Consider the following 17341-nt stretch of genomic DNA (forward strand, 5'->3'; position numbering starts at 1 on the left):
AGAATATGTGGGTGGAGGGAGGGGGGGATCATAAATATTGGAGATGATGACTTCAGTCTGCAGGATAGTACTTTTTTTTCCTCTTCACTTCTGTGTGTGTGTGTGTGTGCCTCTGTGTGTGTGTATTTTGGTTGTATCTAATCTGCATAAGCATTAGACTTACTTAAGAAGACATGAATGCTCTAATTTGATTTTGATTTTTACCTGTATATTGCATGGTTGAACAGGTGCGATGAAGGCAATGCTGGACGCTGATGAACTACAGTTTGAAGAGGAAAATAAGTTCAGCGAGGTTAGTTTCTTAAATGTGGGTTTTTTTTCTTCATGACAAATGTAAACACATAACACATTGGGTAAAATTTGCTATCAACAGCAAACATTTGTTCAGGAGTAGGTTGACAGTGTTGATGAATGGCAAGCATACAGGTCATGAATATGCTGACCAGAAGAAATTGAATTTACGTCTGGGTTTTTATAGATTGACGGAAATAGAAAAAGCAGAACCCTTACCATTGCCTCTGTCCTACAGCATCATCAGCTGGACCTTGCCGCAGAGGGTCTGTCGTGGGGAGGGGAGGACGACCAGTTCTCGGGTTTCCTGGCAGGGGAAGACAACCCAGCCAGCATGGAGATGTCGATCGGCTCCTACATGGCTGCCAGAACAGAAACGCTTGGAACTTTAGGCGGTGATCCCGATATTCCGAGGGTGAGGATATTTTTGCTGTTTTTTTATTTAGTCAAGTTTTGACTAAATATTTTAACATCGAGGGGGAATCGAAACGAGGGTCGTGGTGTATGTGTGTGTGTGTGTGTGTGTCTGTGTGTCTGTGTGTGTGTGTGTGTAGAGCGATTCAGACTAAACTACTGGACCGATCTTTATGAAATTTGACATGAGAGTTCCTGGGTATGAAATCCCCGAACGTTTTTTTTCATTTTTTTGATAAATGTCTTTGATGACGTCATATCCGGCTTTTCGTGAAAGTTGAGGCGGCACTGTCACGCCCTCATTTTTCAACCAAATTGGTTGAAATTTTGGTCAAGTAATCTTCGACGAAGCCCGGACTTCGGTATTGCATTTCAGCTTGGTGGCTTAAAAATTAATTAATGACTTTGGTCATTAAAAATCTGAAAATTGTAAAAAAAAAATAAAACTTTATAAAACGATCCAAATTTACATTTATCTTATTCTCCATCATTTGCTGATTCCAAAAACATATAAATATGTTATATTCGGATTAAAAACAAGCTCTGAAAATTAAATATATAAAAATTATTATCAAAATTAAATTGTCCAAATCAATTTAAAAACACTTTCATCTTATTCCTTGTCGGTTCCTGATTCCAAAAACATATAGATATGATATGTTTGGATTAAAAACACGCTCAGAAAGTTAAAACAAAGAGAGGTACAGAAAAGCGTGCTATCCTTCTTACCGCAACTACTACCCCGTTCTTCTTGTCAATTTCACTGCCTTTGCCATGAGCGGTGGACTGACGATGCTACGAGTATACGGTCTTGCTGAAAAATGGCATTGCGTTCAGTTTCATTCTGTGAGTTCGACAGCTACTTGACTAAATATTGTATTTTCGCCTTACGCGACTTGTTTTATTTTATTAATTTTAGTATTACTTTTTGTTGTTGTGCTCAATGTTGTGCCTTCCTTCCTCCATATTTTTGTTGTATCGTTTGTATATATTATGACAGTTACTATGTGCAAATAACAACGCAAGTTGGAAAAAGGAGCATATTGTTGTAATATCGTCACGCTCATAAGAAAATTATCTATCTCAGAGTTAGGCATTTCTGTAGTGAAACTACAGGGGAAGCTACTGGAAGGGTATCTATCACGTGTTAGAGAGTATAAACTCTCAGACCATCGGAAACCATTGCCATGGTAACGTAAGGAAAACTGCCGATCTCGTTTCTTGAGTTAGGCACTTTTTCTCTATGATACAGGAAGACTTGTTTTGAGAATGGGAAGGTATGCAAAAGCTCTTTGTGAGTTGTTATGCAGTTTTGCTGATTGAAAATGTTGATGATAGCTCTTTATTTTACGTTTATCCACCGCTCGAGATTGGCAGTTAGCAACTTATGACTAAAATGAGAGAGGCAGATTGTTAAAAAACCAAAGAAGTTTTTTTGCGTTTTTCTCAAAACATAAAAAAAATGACATAGGCAATTATCTTATGATATACTGGTTAGAGTTAGAGCATTTTTTTTATTGTATATTTTTCAGACCCTGCAAGAAATAACCTGTCAACATATGATTTCCATTACACACTTTTGGGGAGTTAAATTTAAATTACTTAATGTTAAGAAATTGTATCAGCTTTTCTGCAACTTTTACGTCTTTGTCAGCATGATGTTGATAGTTGAAATGGTACGAATGTTTTTCTGATTTAGTTTGTCCTCTTGATTGGCAGTAGCATGACAGGGGTTCTCTTTGTGGCAGTGAGTTTGATTATTCTGATGGTAAAGTGTCCCTTTCATTTGATTGTTTTTCAGCCTGAGTTTGGCAAGCCATTGCAGAGCCCCCCTCATCGACGTTACCCTGTGAAGTTCATGTCCCCTCCATCCAATGCTTCCTCCATACTGTCTCTCAACTCCCGCACCGAGGGGGAGGGCAATGAAGATGGTGGGTGAAGTCAACGATTCTGGGGTTTTGTTTAATGTTTAATGTGTATGTATGTATATATCAGACCAGGGAACCCATACGATTTCGCTGTATTTTGTACATATGACTGTCTAGAATATGAGCAGTACGGACAGTGGACAAAAAATTCGACGAAGCCCATCCAGTATTTTGACACATGATTACAGATTTTGTCAGTAAACATCGAAAGAAACATTTGTTAAAAATGTATTGGTAAACTTAATCGACGGCGCGACGGACGCGTGTGAAGCATGTTTGAATCATGGATGTTCAAATGCTGTGTGGAGTAAGCTCATTTTTCGGAAAATACACCCAAGTTTGAGAATACTCCGAGTGCAAAACAGGGATTCCCAGGTCTGATATATGTATGTGTTAGAGAGAGAGAGAGGGCTTCTTCAAAGTGTCAGTAAAAAAAATTAGAGTGAAAGTCAAGTGTTACCATCTCGGTGCAGAGTTTTACTTCTGTAACTCTCGCAGTTTGAGGTGTAGGCTGAAAGTGATACACAAAAATATTGTAAAATGACTTTCTGATTTAGTCACTTTTTTTTTGCAATTCTAGTACCCCAGCAAACAAAGGTGGGTACATCTGTCATGAAATATTTCTTCAGTTTCATATTTTCCTTCTCATAATTTACATCCCTCTCTTTTTCTGTTCATTTCTTAGGAGACAAGACTCTGGTGTCTGCGGACTCCACCCTCTCAGAAGAAAATTTGACATCTCCCAAGAAATCACCAACCTCCAGCCCTGCAGGTCAAGAGAAGGCAGGAGAAGCCGCTACCTTAGCCAGAACCACACTGGCAAACACAACTGCTGCAGAAGTAACGCTGTCGTCTCTCCTGTTGGATCTGACGGCCAGCAACGCTGGTGGAGATCTGTCCATGGAAGATGCTCTCAGCATGAGTTCCGTCTTCGGCTTCATCAAGAACAACAGCTACACCAAATCCTCTGACTTTGCCTCGGCCATGTTGCAGCTGGTGCATGCCAAGAAACGACAGGCCAAGGGAAATGTCGCTGACCAGACTGCGCTTGAGCAGAGTGAGGTCAGCATCAAGGAGGAGTCAAAGCAGAAGTCAGGGAACACCAAGGTTGTTCCGGCAGGTGTGTCAGGTAGCAGGGCTGATGGTGAGGCTGGAGGGAGTTCTTCTTCCTCGCAGTCCACCCCTTGTTCAGCAGCTTCTAATAGTCCTACGGCGCGCAAGTCACCGCGAGGGTCAAGGCTGCCTGTGCCGGTCGGCACTCGATCGTCACCTGTGGAGAGCCAACCGGGGAGCAGAAGCGAGTCGAGCAGACAGGGGGAGGCAGTGGCTATGGCCCTGCCATTGTCAAAGAGCAAAAGCAGATCGGTTTCTCACATCCCCTCTCACCCAGAGTTCAGAGAAGCTGATGTGAAGCACAGTCTTGATGACTCCTGCACTGCTAGGAAACAAGATGTGAACAGAAAAAGCTCAGATAAGCCTAAAACGGATGTGAACAAGAGAATTCTCAGTCAGAGACAAAGTGGAGCGCCTGCAGACAGTTCAAGAGTGTCTTCCATTAAAGGCAGACCCTCTGCGGGTGACAGTGTCTTCAAAGTTCAGTCAGGGTTAAGCTCTGCTAAGCCTGGTGTTGCCAAGCGAAAATCGGTGAATGTGAAATCTGAAGAAGACGCTAAGGTGAGTAAAAATGCAGACAAGTTGCAGTATGCTGAAAACAAGGACGCCAAAGATTCGAGAAGATCCAAATCCTTTGCTCCTGAACCTTCTAAGCATCTCCGAGACATACCCTTGAATATCCCACCCAGTGCCAAGAAAGGAAAGCCACATGCTGAGAGAGGCATGAAAGAGAACTTTGTGTTAGAAGAGAAGAACAAATCCAACAACAACTTGCTGCCTGCAGAAGGGGCAGGGTACGCACAAGGAACGGGAAAAGATGTCTCGCAAAATGTGCCATCACATACTCTATTGCAGACGCCCCCACAGAAACTGTCGGCTGCATCCCAGCAGTCTACAGCCTCCTCGCAAGCCAGAGAAGAGTCGTTCAGTCCCCCGTCACAGGAGAATGCCTTGTCAAGCCAGGGATCTCCGAGAGGCACCAAATACAACCACCACGTCCCTGATGGCATGGAAAACTCTGCCTTGGCTTCGGGCCGTAGCAGATCTGGAGGTGGCGCGAAGAGAGGACAAGCAGTAGGTGTGGACGATGGAGATTTGATGGAGTCGCGACCTTTTGATGTTGTTGATGCTGGTGGTATGGGACAGTCTCACCCTGATCAAGGAATGAACGTCGGGTCCCAGAAGCCCTCTGCAGAAAGGCAGAGGTACCAAGATGCCACGCCAACCCTGCTCACAAGCAGCTCACTGCTCAACACTGAGTTTGCCAAGAAGTATATAAATGGTAAAGATGCTGGTGTGACTGCACCAGCGCAGTCTACGCAACCCAGCAATCCCAATTCTACGTCAGAAACCACGGCAAACTACGTGCGCTCCGTCACCCAGACGCCTCACCCACCCAACGCCACGGACCAGACGATGGATGAGTCTGTCATGAGCGTTTACTACGAGCTGAACGAAGACCTTCAGCAGACCATGTACCACTCAGCTATGGGCAGTTTCTGGGGCCAGAGTCCTATGTACCAGAGCACCCCGGCCTTTGAGGTCGGCAAGGTAGCGGCTGTCAGCATGATGGCGTCACGTCTGCATGAAAGAGGTGAGTACGGATGGTTTAACTTTTTTAGTGGATGGTTCTGAGGGATTTGTTTGTGAAATTTGTGTCTCTGGACCTCAGCTACTATTTTTGTGGTCATTGTTGTTAAACTAATGGAGTCTTTTTTCAGTATGACCACCTGAGGGATTTGTTTTGTTTGTGAAATGTGTGTCTCAGGAATTCACCTACCATTACTGTTGTCATTGTTAAACTGATTAAATCTTTTTCCAGTGTGACCATCTTTCATCATCTTCAACTTCAAGGTTCTTCACAGAATGGGTCGGGGGGGGGGGGGGGGGGGGAGGAGGGGATAAGTGTTGTACAAGTAAGATAAGGTCAGTCACAAAGCCCAGTCCACATGTTTAAAGTCAGGACACCTGTTTACAGTCAGGACACCATTTGGGATTTGTGGTGTCAATTTGTGATGAGGGCAGTCAAGTGATGTTTGCAGGAGCATCCCCGTTAATTACAAAATCAGAATGACAGCTGTTAAACTCTGGTCCATGTTTGATTGTGTGCTAGATCTGATGTTAAACTCTAGTTCATGTTTGATTGTGTGCTAGAACTGACCACACCAGGCATTGACTTGGTCACTCCACGCGTCCAGCGCCAGCTGATTGATGTCCAGCGAAACATCGACTTCCCGGAAATCTGCTGCCTGGGGGTGTCCCAGAAGATGTGCTTCCCGGTGTCCAATCGGACGGCGTTCGGCGTTGTGTGTCGGTTTGTTGTGGTCAAGCTGGTGCACAACGGTACAGCGGTGCCGCTTGACCAGCACAGTCCCTTTGAGTTGAAGCCCAAGATGTCTCTTGGTGCCGGCACTTCGGAGAGTCTGCCTGTAAGTGTTGCACCTCCATGTGTTTCATTGGCTCACGTAAGTGTAGCCTATGCGATCGTAACTTTGTCTGTCTGTGCGTTTGTGCGTGTGTGTGTGTGTGTGTGTTTGTTTGTGCGTGTGTATGTCTGTGGTAGAAACTTTAACATTTCGTCATTTGAAGACGTCACATTATGACGTAAGAGGGTTAGACGTCACGCGAAGGAATTACTGAAAGTCTCGGTCATTGTTATTTTGAGCGGGCCGAGACTAGTTGGCAGTCGTGTCCCTGTAAGTAGGCTACATGCAGACAGACAGATCTAGATCTAGTGTCTCGCTTTCTTGCACAGTGTCACCTATGCTTACTGTGTGTGTGTGTGTGTGTATGTGTGACGGAGTGATTGAGTTTGTGTTACTGTTTGTCGATTTCTTACGTGAGCCTTGAAGGCTTCGCCTCTTGTTTTGATAATAAGGATGATTATAAGAAGAAGAAGAAGAACTGTATCACTATCACACCTAAAAACATTCAAAAGTTTTGTCTAAATTTGTATAATCTTGCAGCGTTCTGGTATCCAGATATCTAAGACTATTCTTTGTTGTTGTTTCGTGTTATTCTTTGTTTTTGTTTTGTCTTTTAAAGATGTGTGTCTTTTCCCATGGGTGCATGTGGCTGTGTCTGAAGCTGGAAATCTCAAATAGGTCTTAAAATGGATAAATATCTATCAAGATAAGTTTTGTGTGAATATTTGTTTGTCTGTTCACTTAAAAGACCGTTGGGTCGAAATATCTGTGAATGTATTGTTTTGTCAATAACAAACGTTCCAACAACCTACCTTTCTTGTTTTTGATTCTTAAAATGGAGGTAAATTTGCAGACCTTATTGAAAGAAAAACTAAATAATTAAGGTGTTAGAAGGTTATAAGTCTTAAATAACAATGTTTTAAGAGGGGTATCAATAATGTTTGACTCTTGATGGTGACAGGTGCTGTTTGTACCCAAGTGGCCGGGGGAGCACACCTGTCAGGTAGAGGTGCTCAGTCAGTCCCTCAACCCTTCCCTGGAACCCACGTCCACCCTCGTACAGCTCAGAGCCATCGCTGAGGTGCCGCACATACAGGTGAGCTCTGTCATCTTGGTCACTTAGACATTGAAATAAAACAAACCAGTAAGTGAACAATGCACCATTTTGCGCTGTTATTACCACAGTTTTCTTTACAAAACTGAAGCAGAAAAAAGAAGTGAGACAACATCCTCTTTTTCTTGCTTGCAAAAGCATTTCTGAACATGTAAATTGAGTACAGTTTTTTTCTTCTTTTTTTGTTGTTGTTTTGTTTGTTGGTGCTGCCCTGACATGTGGTCCTTGTCCCAGTGGGCTCTCACATTGCCCCGTCCCAGCATCCACTGCTCCATCTACATTTGAATTTCGTTCTGAATATTTGTATCGCCGTCTTTTCTTTCATTGACTTTTTTCATGTTCAGTTCTTCAATGCTTCCTCCACTTTGAAGAGAGAGTGTTTTATTACACCCCCGGTATAGGGGTGTGTATAGGATTCGGTCGATGTGTTTGTTTGTTTGTTTGTGTTCGCATATAGATCTCAAGAATGAACGGACCGATCGTCACCAAACTTGGTGAACAGGTTCTATACATTCCTGAGACGGTCCTTACAAAAATTGGGACCAGTCAAACACACGGTTAGGGAGTTATTGGTGGATTAAGATTCTACAAGGACTTATAGAGGGACATATTAATGGTCAAAGGGAAATAACCTTCTCAGTTGGTGGCAGTGAGAATGGTAAGGACGGGGGTGTTTTTCCTACCTCGGAGGAATTTCTTGTTTGTGTAGGTTGTGATGCTCCAGTGTTACACTCTTTAAATCAGTTGATGCATATTGTGTTTCCAGATTTCCCCATCAGTGGACGTGCTGCAGATGGGGGAGGTGATGTGGGGGGGCTGTGTGGTGAAGACCATCAAGCTGCGCAACATCAAGAGGGCGGCCTTACCCGTGCGCCTCTCCATTTGGTCCGTGAGTCAACTCTTTGCTCACTTCTTGCCCCAAAGACTGTACAGTGCCACCTGCGATGAAGGGACGCCCTTAGGGCAATCCAGAAGTGTCCCTACATCGAAGATTGCCTCTCATTGTGAGAATTTTTGTTAAAGTTATGAAAGAAATGTTAAGTCCTTTGTACTGGAAACTTGCATTCTCCCAGTAAGGTAATATATTGTACTACTTGCAAGCCCCTGGAGAAAATTTTTGATTAGTGCTTTTGTGAACAAGAAACAATTGACAAGTGGCTCTATCCCATCTCCCCCCTTCCCCTGTCGCGATATAACCTTCGTGGTTGAAAACGACGTAAAACACCAAATAAAGAAAGAAATAAAGAGAGCATTTTTCTGAAGATACACTCAGTTTGTTTGAGAATACTCCAAGTGCAAAAAAGGGGTTCCCAGGTCTGGGTAAAGTTTTCAGACATTTAGGGACAATAGATTGCCTGTCATGGTGGGGATTTGGGTCAAGTTTTCAGACATTTAGGGACAACAGATTGCCTGTCATGGTGGGGATTTGGGGAAAGATTACAGACACAGGCTTCGTTTTAAGCTAATGAGGTCAGAAGTATTTGGTCATTGGTTAGCCTTAATTTGATTAGCCTGGACATTGTGTAATTAACATTAATTTGATTAGCCTGGACATTGTGTAATTAACATTAATTTGATTAGCCTGGACATTGTGTAATTAACATTAATTTGATTAGCCTGAACATAGTGTAATTAACATTAATTTGATTAGTCTGGACATTGTGTAATTAACATTAATTTGATTAGCCTTCTGTTGGAATTCAGTGTCAGTTTGTCTGATTTCTTCCATGCAGATCACTAGGCGCACATATTGGCTTCCATGCAGATCACTAGGCGCACATATTGGCTTCCATGCAGATCACTAGGCGCACATATTGGCTTCCATGCAGATCACTAGGCGCACATATTGGTTTCCATTCCATCACAACTGTAGTGTTTTATTGTTTTTTTGCTCACTTTCTGACTGTTTTGTTTTTTAAATATTTCAAATTAAATTTGTAATAAATGTATTTTGAATTATATTTGTAATATTCAATGATTTGTCTCTTAACACGTGAATGTGGATGTGTCATGTGATTTCAGGCGAGCTCTGTGTGGCACTGCTTCACCTTCGACAGGTCGAGCAACACGAGTGAGGTGTCCATGATCTCCATGTCCAGTCGGCCCGAGTCGCTGGGGCGTAGCGTCACCACCGTCATGCTGCCCGGCTGCCACAGTCCTGACACGGCCGAGACTGTAGAGATCCCTGTCTTCTGCAGGCCACCCAACAAAGAGATGAACAGAGGTGAACATTTGGCCGATACAGTGGAACCCCCCTTTCGAAGACCTAAAATGATTTGAGCAAATCAGGTCTTAAAAAGGAGGGAGTCTTAAAATGGGGGTAATTTTACAGAGGTTAAGAACAGAAAGTCTGGGCGGGGATGTAGCTCAGTCGGTAGCGCGCTGGATTTGTATCCAGTTGGCCGCTATCAGCGTGAGTTTGTCCCCACGTTCGGCGAGAGATTTATTTCTCAGAGTCAACTTTGTGTGCAGACTCTCCTCGGTGTCCGAACACCCCCGTGTGGACACGCAAGCACAAGACCAAGTGCGCACGAAAAAGATCCTGTAATCCATGTCAGAGTTCGGTGGGTTATAGAAACACGAAAATACCCAGCATGCTTCCTCCGAAAGCGGCGTATGGCTGCCTAAATGGCGGGTTAAAAACGGTCATACACGTGAAGTTCCACTCGTGCAAAAAACACGAGTGTACGTGGGAGTTTCAGCCCACGAACGCAGAAGAAGAAGAACAGAAAGTCTGAGAAAACAAGTTCTCAAGGAGGGAGTCTGAAATTTGGGGGGGGGGGGGGGGCGGTCTGGTCTTAAAAGGTGGGTTCCACTGTATTCTGAAAGTATGCCTTGATTTGAGGCAAGGCAAGGCAAAATTTGTTTTAAAAAAGAAAAAGGAATGGGACATGAAAAACTAAAAACATTCCAGGTAAAAAACACCTTAGTATAATATAGGTAGAATAGTGAGTCGCTGCGCTTACTTAACACATAAGAAAAGCAATCTTGGTTGATGCAAAAATACTGGATGTGGATGTGTAAGACTTAATGGTTGTTTTACGGATTCCTTCGTTATACATCGCAAGGTATAGAAAATGCCCGTTAAAAATAATACTGGATGTTTTTCTCCCACCTGCAGCATTAGCGGAACGTCCGGCTGACAAGATTGAAGCCAAAATTGACGTGGAGGTGGACACGCCCGTTCAGTACTTACCTCCTCTGGCCTCGGTACTGGTGCGAGCCACGGTGGGCATGCCTCGTCTCCTGGTGCCCGCCTCAAACATGGTCAGTGGCCTTAAAAATCATGAATCGAACAACAAGAATTGTAGGTTATTGGAATGTTTAATTATTGACAAAACAAAACCAGAGTCTTTTAAGTAGACAAACAGACATTTGTGACACAATGAACTTATCTCTATCTGGGTTGAAGTATTGTAAATGTACTGTTTTGTTTTGTCAATAATTAAACATTCCAATAACCTACAATTCTTGGGTTTTTTACTCTGAATTTTGGAACATTAGTAGTCGATCTGTTTTTTGTTTTCTTGTAAATCATGTTAATGAGACTGATAACTGATATCAACTCCCTAACGCCAAGTTTAGCGGCCTTAAGCTTCAAGTAACAGACCTTCCTATGTAAACGATTGGGCTCACCATCTCACATCTGGCCGGGCTTTTACACGAGATGAGACCATCCTTCCCCTTGGACACACACCCGACGGGCGCAGTGGCGTGGTGGTAAGACGTCGGCCTCCTAATCGGGAGGTCGTGAGTTCGAATCCCGGTCGCTGCCGCCTGGTGGGTTAAGAGTGGAGATTTTTCCGATCTCCCAGGTCAACTTATGTGCAGACCTGCTAGTGACTTAACCCCCTTCGTGTGTACACGCAAGCACAAGACCAAGTGCGCACGGAAAAGATCCTGTAATCCATGTCGGAGTACGGTGGGTTATGGAAACACGAAAATACCCAGCATGCCTACTCAACGAAAGCGGAGTGAGCTGACTATGCTCTCAGAGTATAGTCAATCAATCAATCAATGAGTCTTATATCGCGCATATTCCGTGGGTACAGTTCTAGGCGCTCTGCTGTGATGCCGTGTGAGATGAAATTTTATACGGCCAGTAGATTGCAGCCATTTCGGCGCATATTTACCTTTCACGGCCTATTATTCCAAGTCACACGGGTATAGGTAGACAATTATTAAGCAATTTTGCCAGGAAAGACCCTTTTGTCAATCGTTGGATCTTTAACGTGCACACCCAATGTAGTGTACACGGGGGGAGGTTCGGACACCGAAGAGAGTCTGCACACAAAGTTGACTCTGTGAAATAAATTTCCGCCGAACCTGGGATCGAACTCACGCTGACAGCGGCCAACTGAATACAAATCCAGCGCGCTACCAACTGAGCTATATCCCCGCCCCAAATGGGCAAACGAGCTCACACGTAAGCAGACAATTCTGGAACACTGAAGAAGAAGAAGAAGGACACACACCAACACTCAGCATTCTGGGTGTGTCTCTTCAGAGTGGGAATGATTTGATTGGTTAATTTCTTCACAGACACTGGAGTCAATCGGCGAAGCTCATTCATCAAAATGTCCGTTGTGCACATGAAGCAGGCTGTTGGTGTGTGGCGTGTGTCTAAATAGAATGAATGGTCTAATCTGGCTAGATGACTGCAAAGTTTTCAAACATTTTAAGTAAGTTTAGGGCTTTTACAATCACAAAAGGACATCATGAACTTTGCAAATGTTGAGCCTATAGTTTTGTTGAAAGTGATGACGTACCTTTGTTCTATTGCAGCTAGTAAGAGAGATTGCATCACAATTCTCCCGCAGCTGAAAGTATCTGTGTATGCTTTGTGTATGCTTTGTGTATGAATTTGTGTACAGTGTGTGTGTCGGTGTGTATTGATGCACGTCTGTGTTGTTGCTTCACACTTACATAGACGATTTTCGGAAATAACTCCGTCCGGTATATATGGGTTGTGCCCTTGCGTTTCCTCTGACAAACATTGGAGGGGCCAATCACTAGCGAGGGGTGTGTCGGAAACACGTGCTCCTGTCTTCATGTTTCCGACACACCCCTAGCTAGTGATTGGCCCCTCCAATATTTGTCCTTGTAAAAGCAAGGGCATTCACTCTTCCACAGCCCAAATAAACCCGACAGAGTTATTTCGGAATTTGTCTGTTGCTTCTTTACCAAGAATGCTTTTTTGTCTGTCAGACTGTGTTGCATTTCCAAGTATGTGTATGTGAGTGCCTGTCTGTATTAGCGTGAAGTATTTTGTAATTGTGCTTTTTCACATTTTTTTGGTTGTCGCAGCTGTGTGCATTTGTGTGTGTTTTTGGTTTTCTTGTTACACCACGTTTGAGGTATGCAGTTTTTCACAGATGTGTTTGCAGATTTGTTGAGTGATATGTTTTCTGTTGACCCTACTGACAATGTTCTCCATCATTCTTTAAAAATGGGGGTGGGGGGGGGTGGAAGGGAGGGGAGAGAGATAAGAGAAAATGAACTTCCAAGTCCTGCTGCCTGTAGCACATTTTTATTATCATGCTGAGGTGCATTCTTTTATTTTTGTTTGTGCGTGTGTGCTGACTACTGCAAAATTGCACAGTTTTCATGAGTTTGGCATATAGTTTAGTCTCTTTTCACTGTTTTTTTGTGGGTTTTTTAAGCCCAATGGGCGATTGTATCATCAAGCGTCAACTGCGTGTAATGCTAGTTAACCACTTCTATTTAATGTACTTCTGCTTTTCACAACAAAATAATTTGTTTTTTAAAAGCATGATTCTCAAATTCCATTAGATCAGGAATATTCCATAGGGTGAGAATATAAGATTTATTCATAGAATTCATTTACATTGCCCTGATATCTTTGCCTATCAGTGTTGCTACACTAACCCCAGTTGAGATCTCAGAAAGTGAAAAAAGTAGGTATTAGTAAGGATTAGAAATTTGAAGTGGAGATACATTTACAGACGACATGAAGAGAAAATTAAACTGTCTTGAAAGGGAGATAAGTCTTGAAAGGGAGATAAGTCTTGAAAGGGAGATAAGTCTTGAAAGGGAGAATCTCAAATGGATTTTTCACTGTTGTACTAAATGATGTTTTTGCTCTGACAGTCGCTTGCATTCAAGACGCAGCCCAACAACAACATCCAGGACAGCGTGAAGCTTAGCAACGCGGGCAACATCAGCATCAACCTGACGCTGGGCGTCACCACCTTCCCAGAATGCTTCAGGGTGTCGCCCTCACGTCTCACCATCAAGCCGGGAGACAGCACTGACGTGGCCATCACTTTTACTCCGGTGGAGGCGGATGTGTGCCAGTACAGGAGGTCAGTCATTATGCTGTTGGTTAATAAAAGATGTTTGGTGGCTTTTCGACTAACTAGCTTGTGTGTCGGTCCGAGGGGAGTATATCGTCTTCTGTTTCATCTTTATCGACCAATTGGGAGGTCTTAAACTGGGGGCTCCACTGTACATGTAGCCATTTTGTTTTTCTTGAACCACCAGTTGTTGTGTGTGAAAGTGATCTGAAGCTTTTTGTTTGAATGTGTATTTATATAGCCTTGTAAGTCAGTGCTATGAAGCTTTTTGTTTGAATGTGTATTTATATAGCCTTGTAAGTCAGTGCTATGAAGCTTTGTGTCATATGTATTTCTCTAAATGTATGTTTTAGGTGAGAGTTTTTAAGGATCCGATAGTCGTTATAGTATTGTTATCAACAAACTGTATTTTAGTGTGTGTGTGTGTGCACGCTGTTGCTATTGTACATCGCCGTGAGCTTTAGTGAGAAGGGGCGATTGATAAGTTTTTATTATTATAATTACATGTCAATGACAATGTCTGATTACAGCCTGCTTCTTCTGGACGTTGAACCAGAGGGTCCATCGTACGAAATTGCTCTGGAGGCGGTCGTGAGTCGTCCCGCTCCGGTCCGCTCGTCCACATTGAACGTCTTGGCCAGCAGGTCGTACCTGTCTTTCAACGGGGTGCCCCTCAACCAGACCAAGTATGGACATCATTTATACATTTTGTGTAGGAACAAATAACCAAAGGGAAGTAAGCACTCTAAATGCATACGACATGTGTGATGGAGTAAGTGAGAGCTATATGGAACCAGTCTCCTGGCACCTGCTGGTTATTCTCTCAGGTGCCAGGAGAAAGGTTCCGTATAACTCGCGCTTACTCCATTACACATGTATGCATTTAGAGCGCTTATTTCCCTTTGGTTATTTGATCTCTTAACAGTGCTCTGCCTCATTTCGTAGAAGATTTTCTTGGTGTAGGAACAACTAGGATTGCCTGTTAGAAGGCCATGTCTAAAAGATAAAGAGATGCTGATGATGATGAGGCAAAGAAGAATGTGGTACAATAAAAACTCCCGGGATGAAAACACTCAAAATGCCATATCTGTGTTTCTGTCTGTGAACTAATAAAAGTCTTTTATCCTTGCTCCTGTTTTCCTTTAAAAAAAAAATTTGATTTGCATAAGTTTTGCTTAGCAAGGCTTTCTGGTTTTGAAATGAATGCCTGCAGCAGATTTATCCTGTGTTGGTTTGTAAGACAGAAAATGTTGTGCGTGCCACACACGTAGATGTTTAGAAGGAGCGAAGAAGAAGAAGAAGATATACCAGATCCCATTGTTAGCATATCTGGTGAGAGAATGTTGATGTAAATGGAGCGAACAAGAAGAAGAAGATATACCAGATAATAATAATAATAATAATGATAAGAACATTTATATAGCGCTAAATCAAAAACTTTCGTTAAAAAGGCTTGCTCTAAGCGCTTGACATCTAAACTAAAACGTCATTCACACTCTTTACAATAATGTACAAGAACTTCATGTCACACTCTTTCATTCAGTATAGCACCATTCACACAGTTGTTATTCTGTACAAGACAATAAGTTAGTCTAACATTTAGAATGTTCATAAGATGAAAACAAGAGAAAACCAGACTGATTAAAACAACTGCTTAGTGCTAACAAAGCATGAATCTTAATGATAACGTAATACATGTTTAACTGTTAAGACCATAAAAAACCTATATGCTAAAATAACTTCGAACTTTTAAGAACTTCTTATAAGATACACAGCACATCTAGATAAACACCAGAATGATAAAACAAAAGGCAACCAGGGCCTCACATCCACGTCGGACATCGGACATATGAGGATATTTTTTTCAAATGTCCTATACATTTTTCATGCAGGAGGACAAATGTCCTATTGTTTTTGTCACAAAGTGGTCAATGTCCGATTATTCTATCATTTGATCCGGACATCGTCAGTACTTCTCAATTTACAGTAGTTTGAATGCTATTTTATCGATGTATTGCGAAGCGATGTGTAGCAGACAAAGTTAGACACTTTGTGCCTCTAGTACCAAAGAGTTTCCAAGGCTCGCAACTCGGAATGCTCGAAGCCAGTTGAGAGTTGCCTCCCTTCGCGCTTTCCCCGAAAATAACAAACGAAAACTGATCCCAGAAAAGGGACAGAAGAAATTACACTTCAAGTCCCTTCCCTCATCATCTGTCAGTAGTACGGAAACTAAGCTTCCTCCAGCCCCAGAGCAGTTAGAGCCCGATCGCCCAGGTGAGAATGTCGATCGCGATAGTCAAACATCGGAGCCGAAGAAAGACACTACGTGACTACCCCCTCCCTCACACCCACGCGTAACTTCGTCTTAAGCTGGGCGACATCATTCCCGTGGGTGTCGCATGACCCAGAGAGGAAACTTATGTTTTGCACCTCATGTCAGCACACAGGGAAGTCCAACACTTTTACCGTTGGCTGTTAACTTTCGCAAATCGGCCCTTACCGATCATCAAGAAACCAAAGACCATGCTGTTAGTGTGCAAGTGCCATCTCTCCAGAGAGACAAGGAGATAGTTGAAACCCGACAGCTGACAAAACAAGAAAAGGGGGCAGCTGTGGCAGTCAAAGCTGCTCACTTTTTGCCAAGAAAAGTATTTTTGTTCTTTTACCCTCGTGCCAAGAAACTAGTCAAGTTTAATTATATTTACGTTTTGTTACGGGAAAAAAATGTCCTATTGATTTGTTTTTGTTCAGGACAAATGTCCTATCACTTTTACATTGGCCAGGACATTTGTCCTATGCTACCTCTCATGGATGTGAGGCCCTGGGCAACTCGTTAAAACTATTAAATTAAAACTGAAACCGACCTGCTCAAAGTAAACCATACCCACCCCCAACCCTCCTCCTACACTAAATACTAATTTCTACTCTTAACTAGATCCCATTGTTAGCATAGTAGATGTTAAGAAGGAGCGAACAAGAAGAAGAAGATATACCAGATCCCATTGTTAGCATAGTAGATGTTAAGAAGGAGCGAACTAGAAGAAGAAGATATACCAGATCCCATTGTTAGCATAGTAGATGTTAAGAAGGAGCGAAGAAGAAGAAGAAGATATACCAGATCCCATTGTTAGCATAGTAGATGTTAAGAAGGAGCGAACAAAAGAAGAAGATATACCAGATCCCATTGTTAGCATAGTAGATGTTAAGAAGGAGCGAACAAAAGAAGAAGATATACCAGATCCCATTGTTAGCATAGTAGATGTTAAGAAGGAGCGAACAAGAAGAAGAAGATATACCAGATCCCATTGTAAGCATAGTAGATGTTAAGAAGGAGCGAACAAAAGAAGAAGATATACCAGATCCCATTGTTAGCATATCTGGTGAGAGAAAGTTGATGTAAATGGAGCGAACAAGAAGAAGAAGATATACCAGATCCCATTGTTAGCATGTCTGGTGAGAGAAAGTTGATGTAAATGACGAGGGTTGAAGAAGGTAACGGTGTTGCAGGAGCCTGACGGTGCGGCTGATGAACAAGGACAGCAGCAGAGCGGAGTACGCCTTTGTGGAGGTCAGGCAGTCGTCAGACTGCTTCAAGGTAGCCTGCTTTGTTTGAGTTTGTGTAATATAGTCTAAAAGCCCTTTTGCGCAACAAATCAATGATGATAAAAAATCAAAATAGATGGTACCATGTATTTCAGTTATGTAGAGGATCTTGCATAAAATGAGAGTTTGTGACTT

General features: G+C 42.7%; 1 protein-coding gene across 2 annotated transcripts in view; it reads left to right on the plus strand.

Annotated features, from left to right (window-relative positions):
• Positions 1 to 17341, plus strand: part of LOC138960319 (centrosomal protein of 192 kDa-like) — a 70015-nt gene that overhangs the window by 27571 nt on the left and 25103 nt on the right. For both annotated transcript variants that reach the window (XM_070332171.1, XM_070332181.1), the window contains 12 exons: positions 228 to 292; positions 530 to 706; positions 2507 to 2636; positions 3319 to 5340; positions 5901 to 6175; positions 7134 to 7268; positions 8053 to 8175; positions 9309 to 9510; positions 10408 to 10553; positions 13398 to 13612; positions 14134 to 14289; positions 17111 to 17198. In XM_070332171.1, coding sequence (XP_070188272.1) covers positions 228 to 292; positions 530 to 706; positions 2507 to 2636; positions 3319 to 5340; positions 5901 to 6175; positions 7134 to 7268; positions 8053 to 8175; positions 9309 to 9510; positions 10408 to 10553; positions 13398 to 13612; positions 14134 to 14289; positions 17111 to 17198 — 3734 coding nt within the window. The remainder of the gene's footprint in view (positions 1 to 227; positions 293 to 529; positions 707 to 2506; positions 2637 to 3318; positions 5341 to 5900; positions 6176 to 7133; positions 7269 to 8052; positions 8176 to 9308; positions 9511 to 10407; positions 10554 to 13397; positions 13613 to 14133; positions 14290 to 17110; positions 17199 to 17341) is intronic.

This window comes from Littorina saxatilis, linkage group LG1 (genome assembly GCF_037325665.1).
Source record: "Littorina saxatilis isolate snail1 linkage group LG1, US_GU_Lsax_2.0, whole genome shotgun sequence".
Lineage (NCBI taxonomy): Eukaryota > Metazoa > Mollusca > Gastropoda > Littorinimorpha > Littorinidae > Littorina > Littorina saxatilis.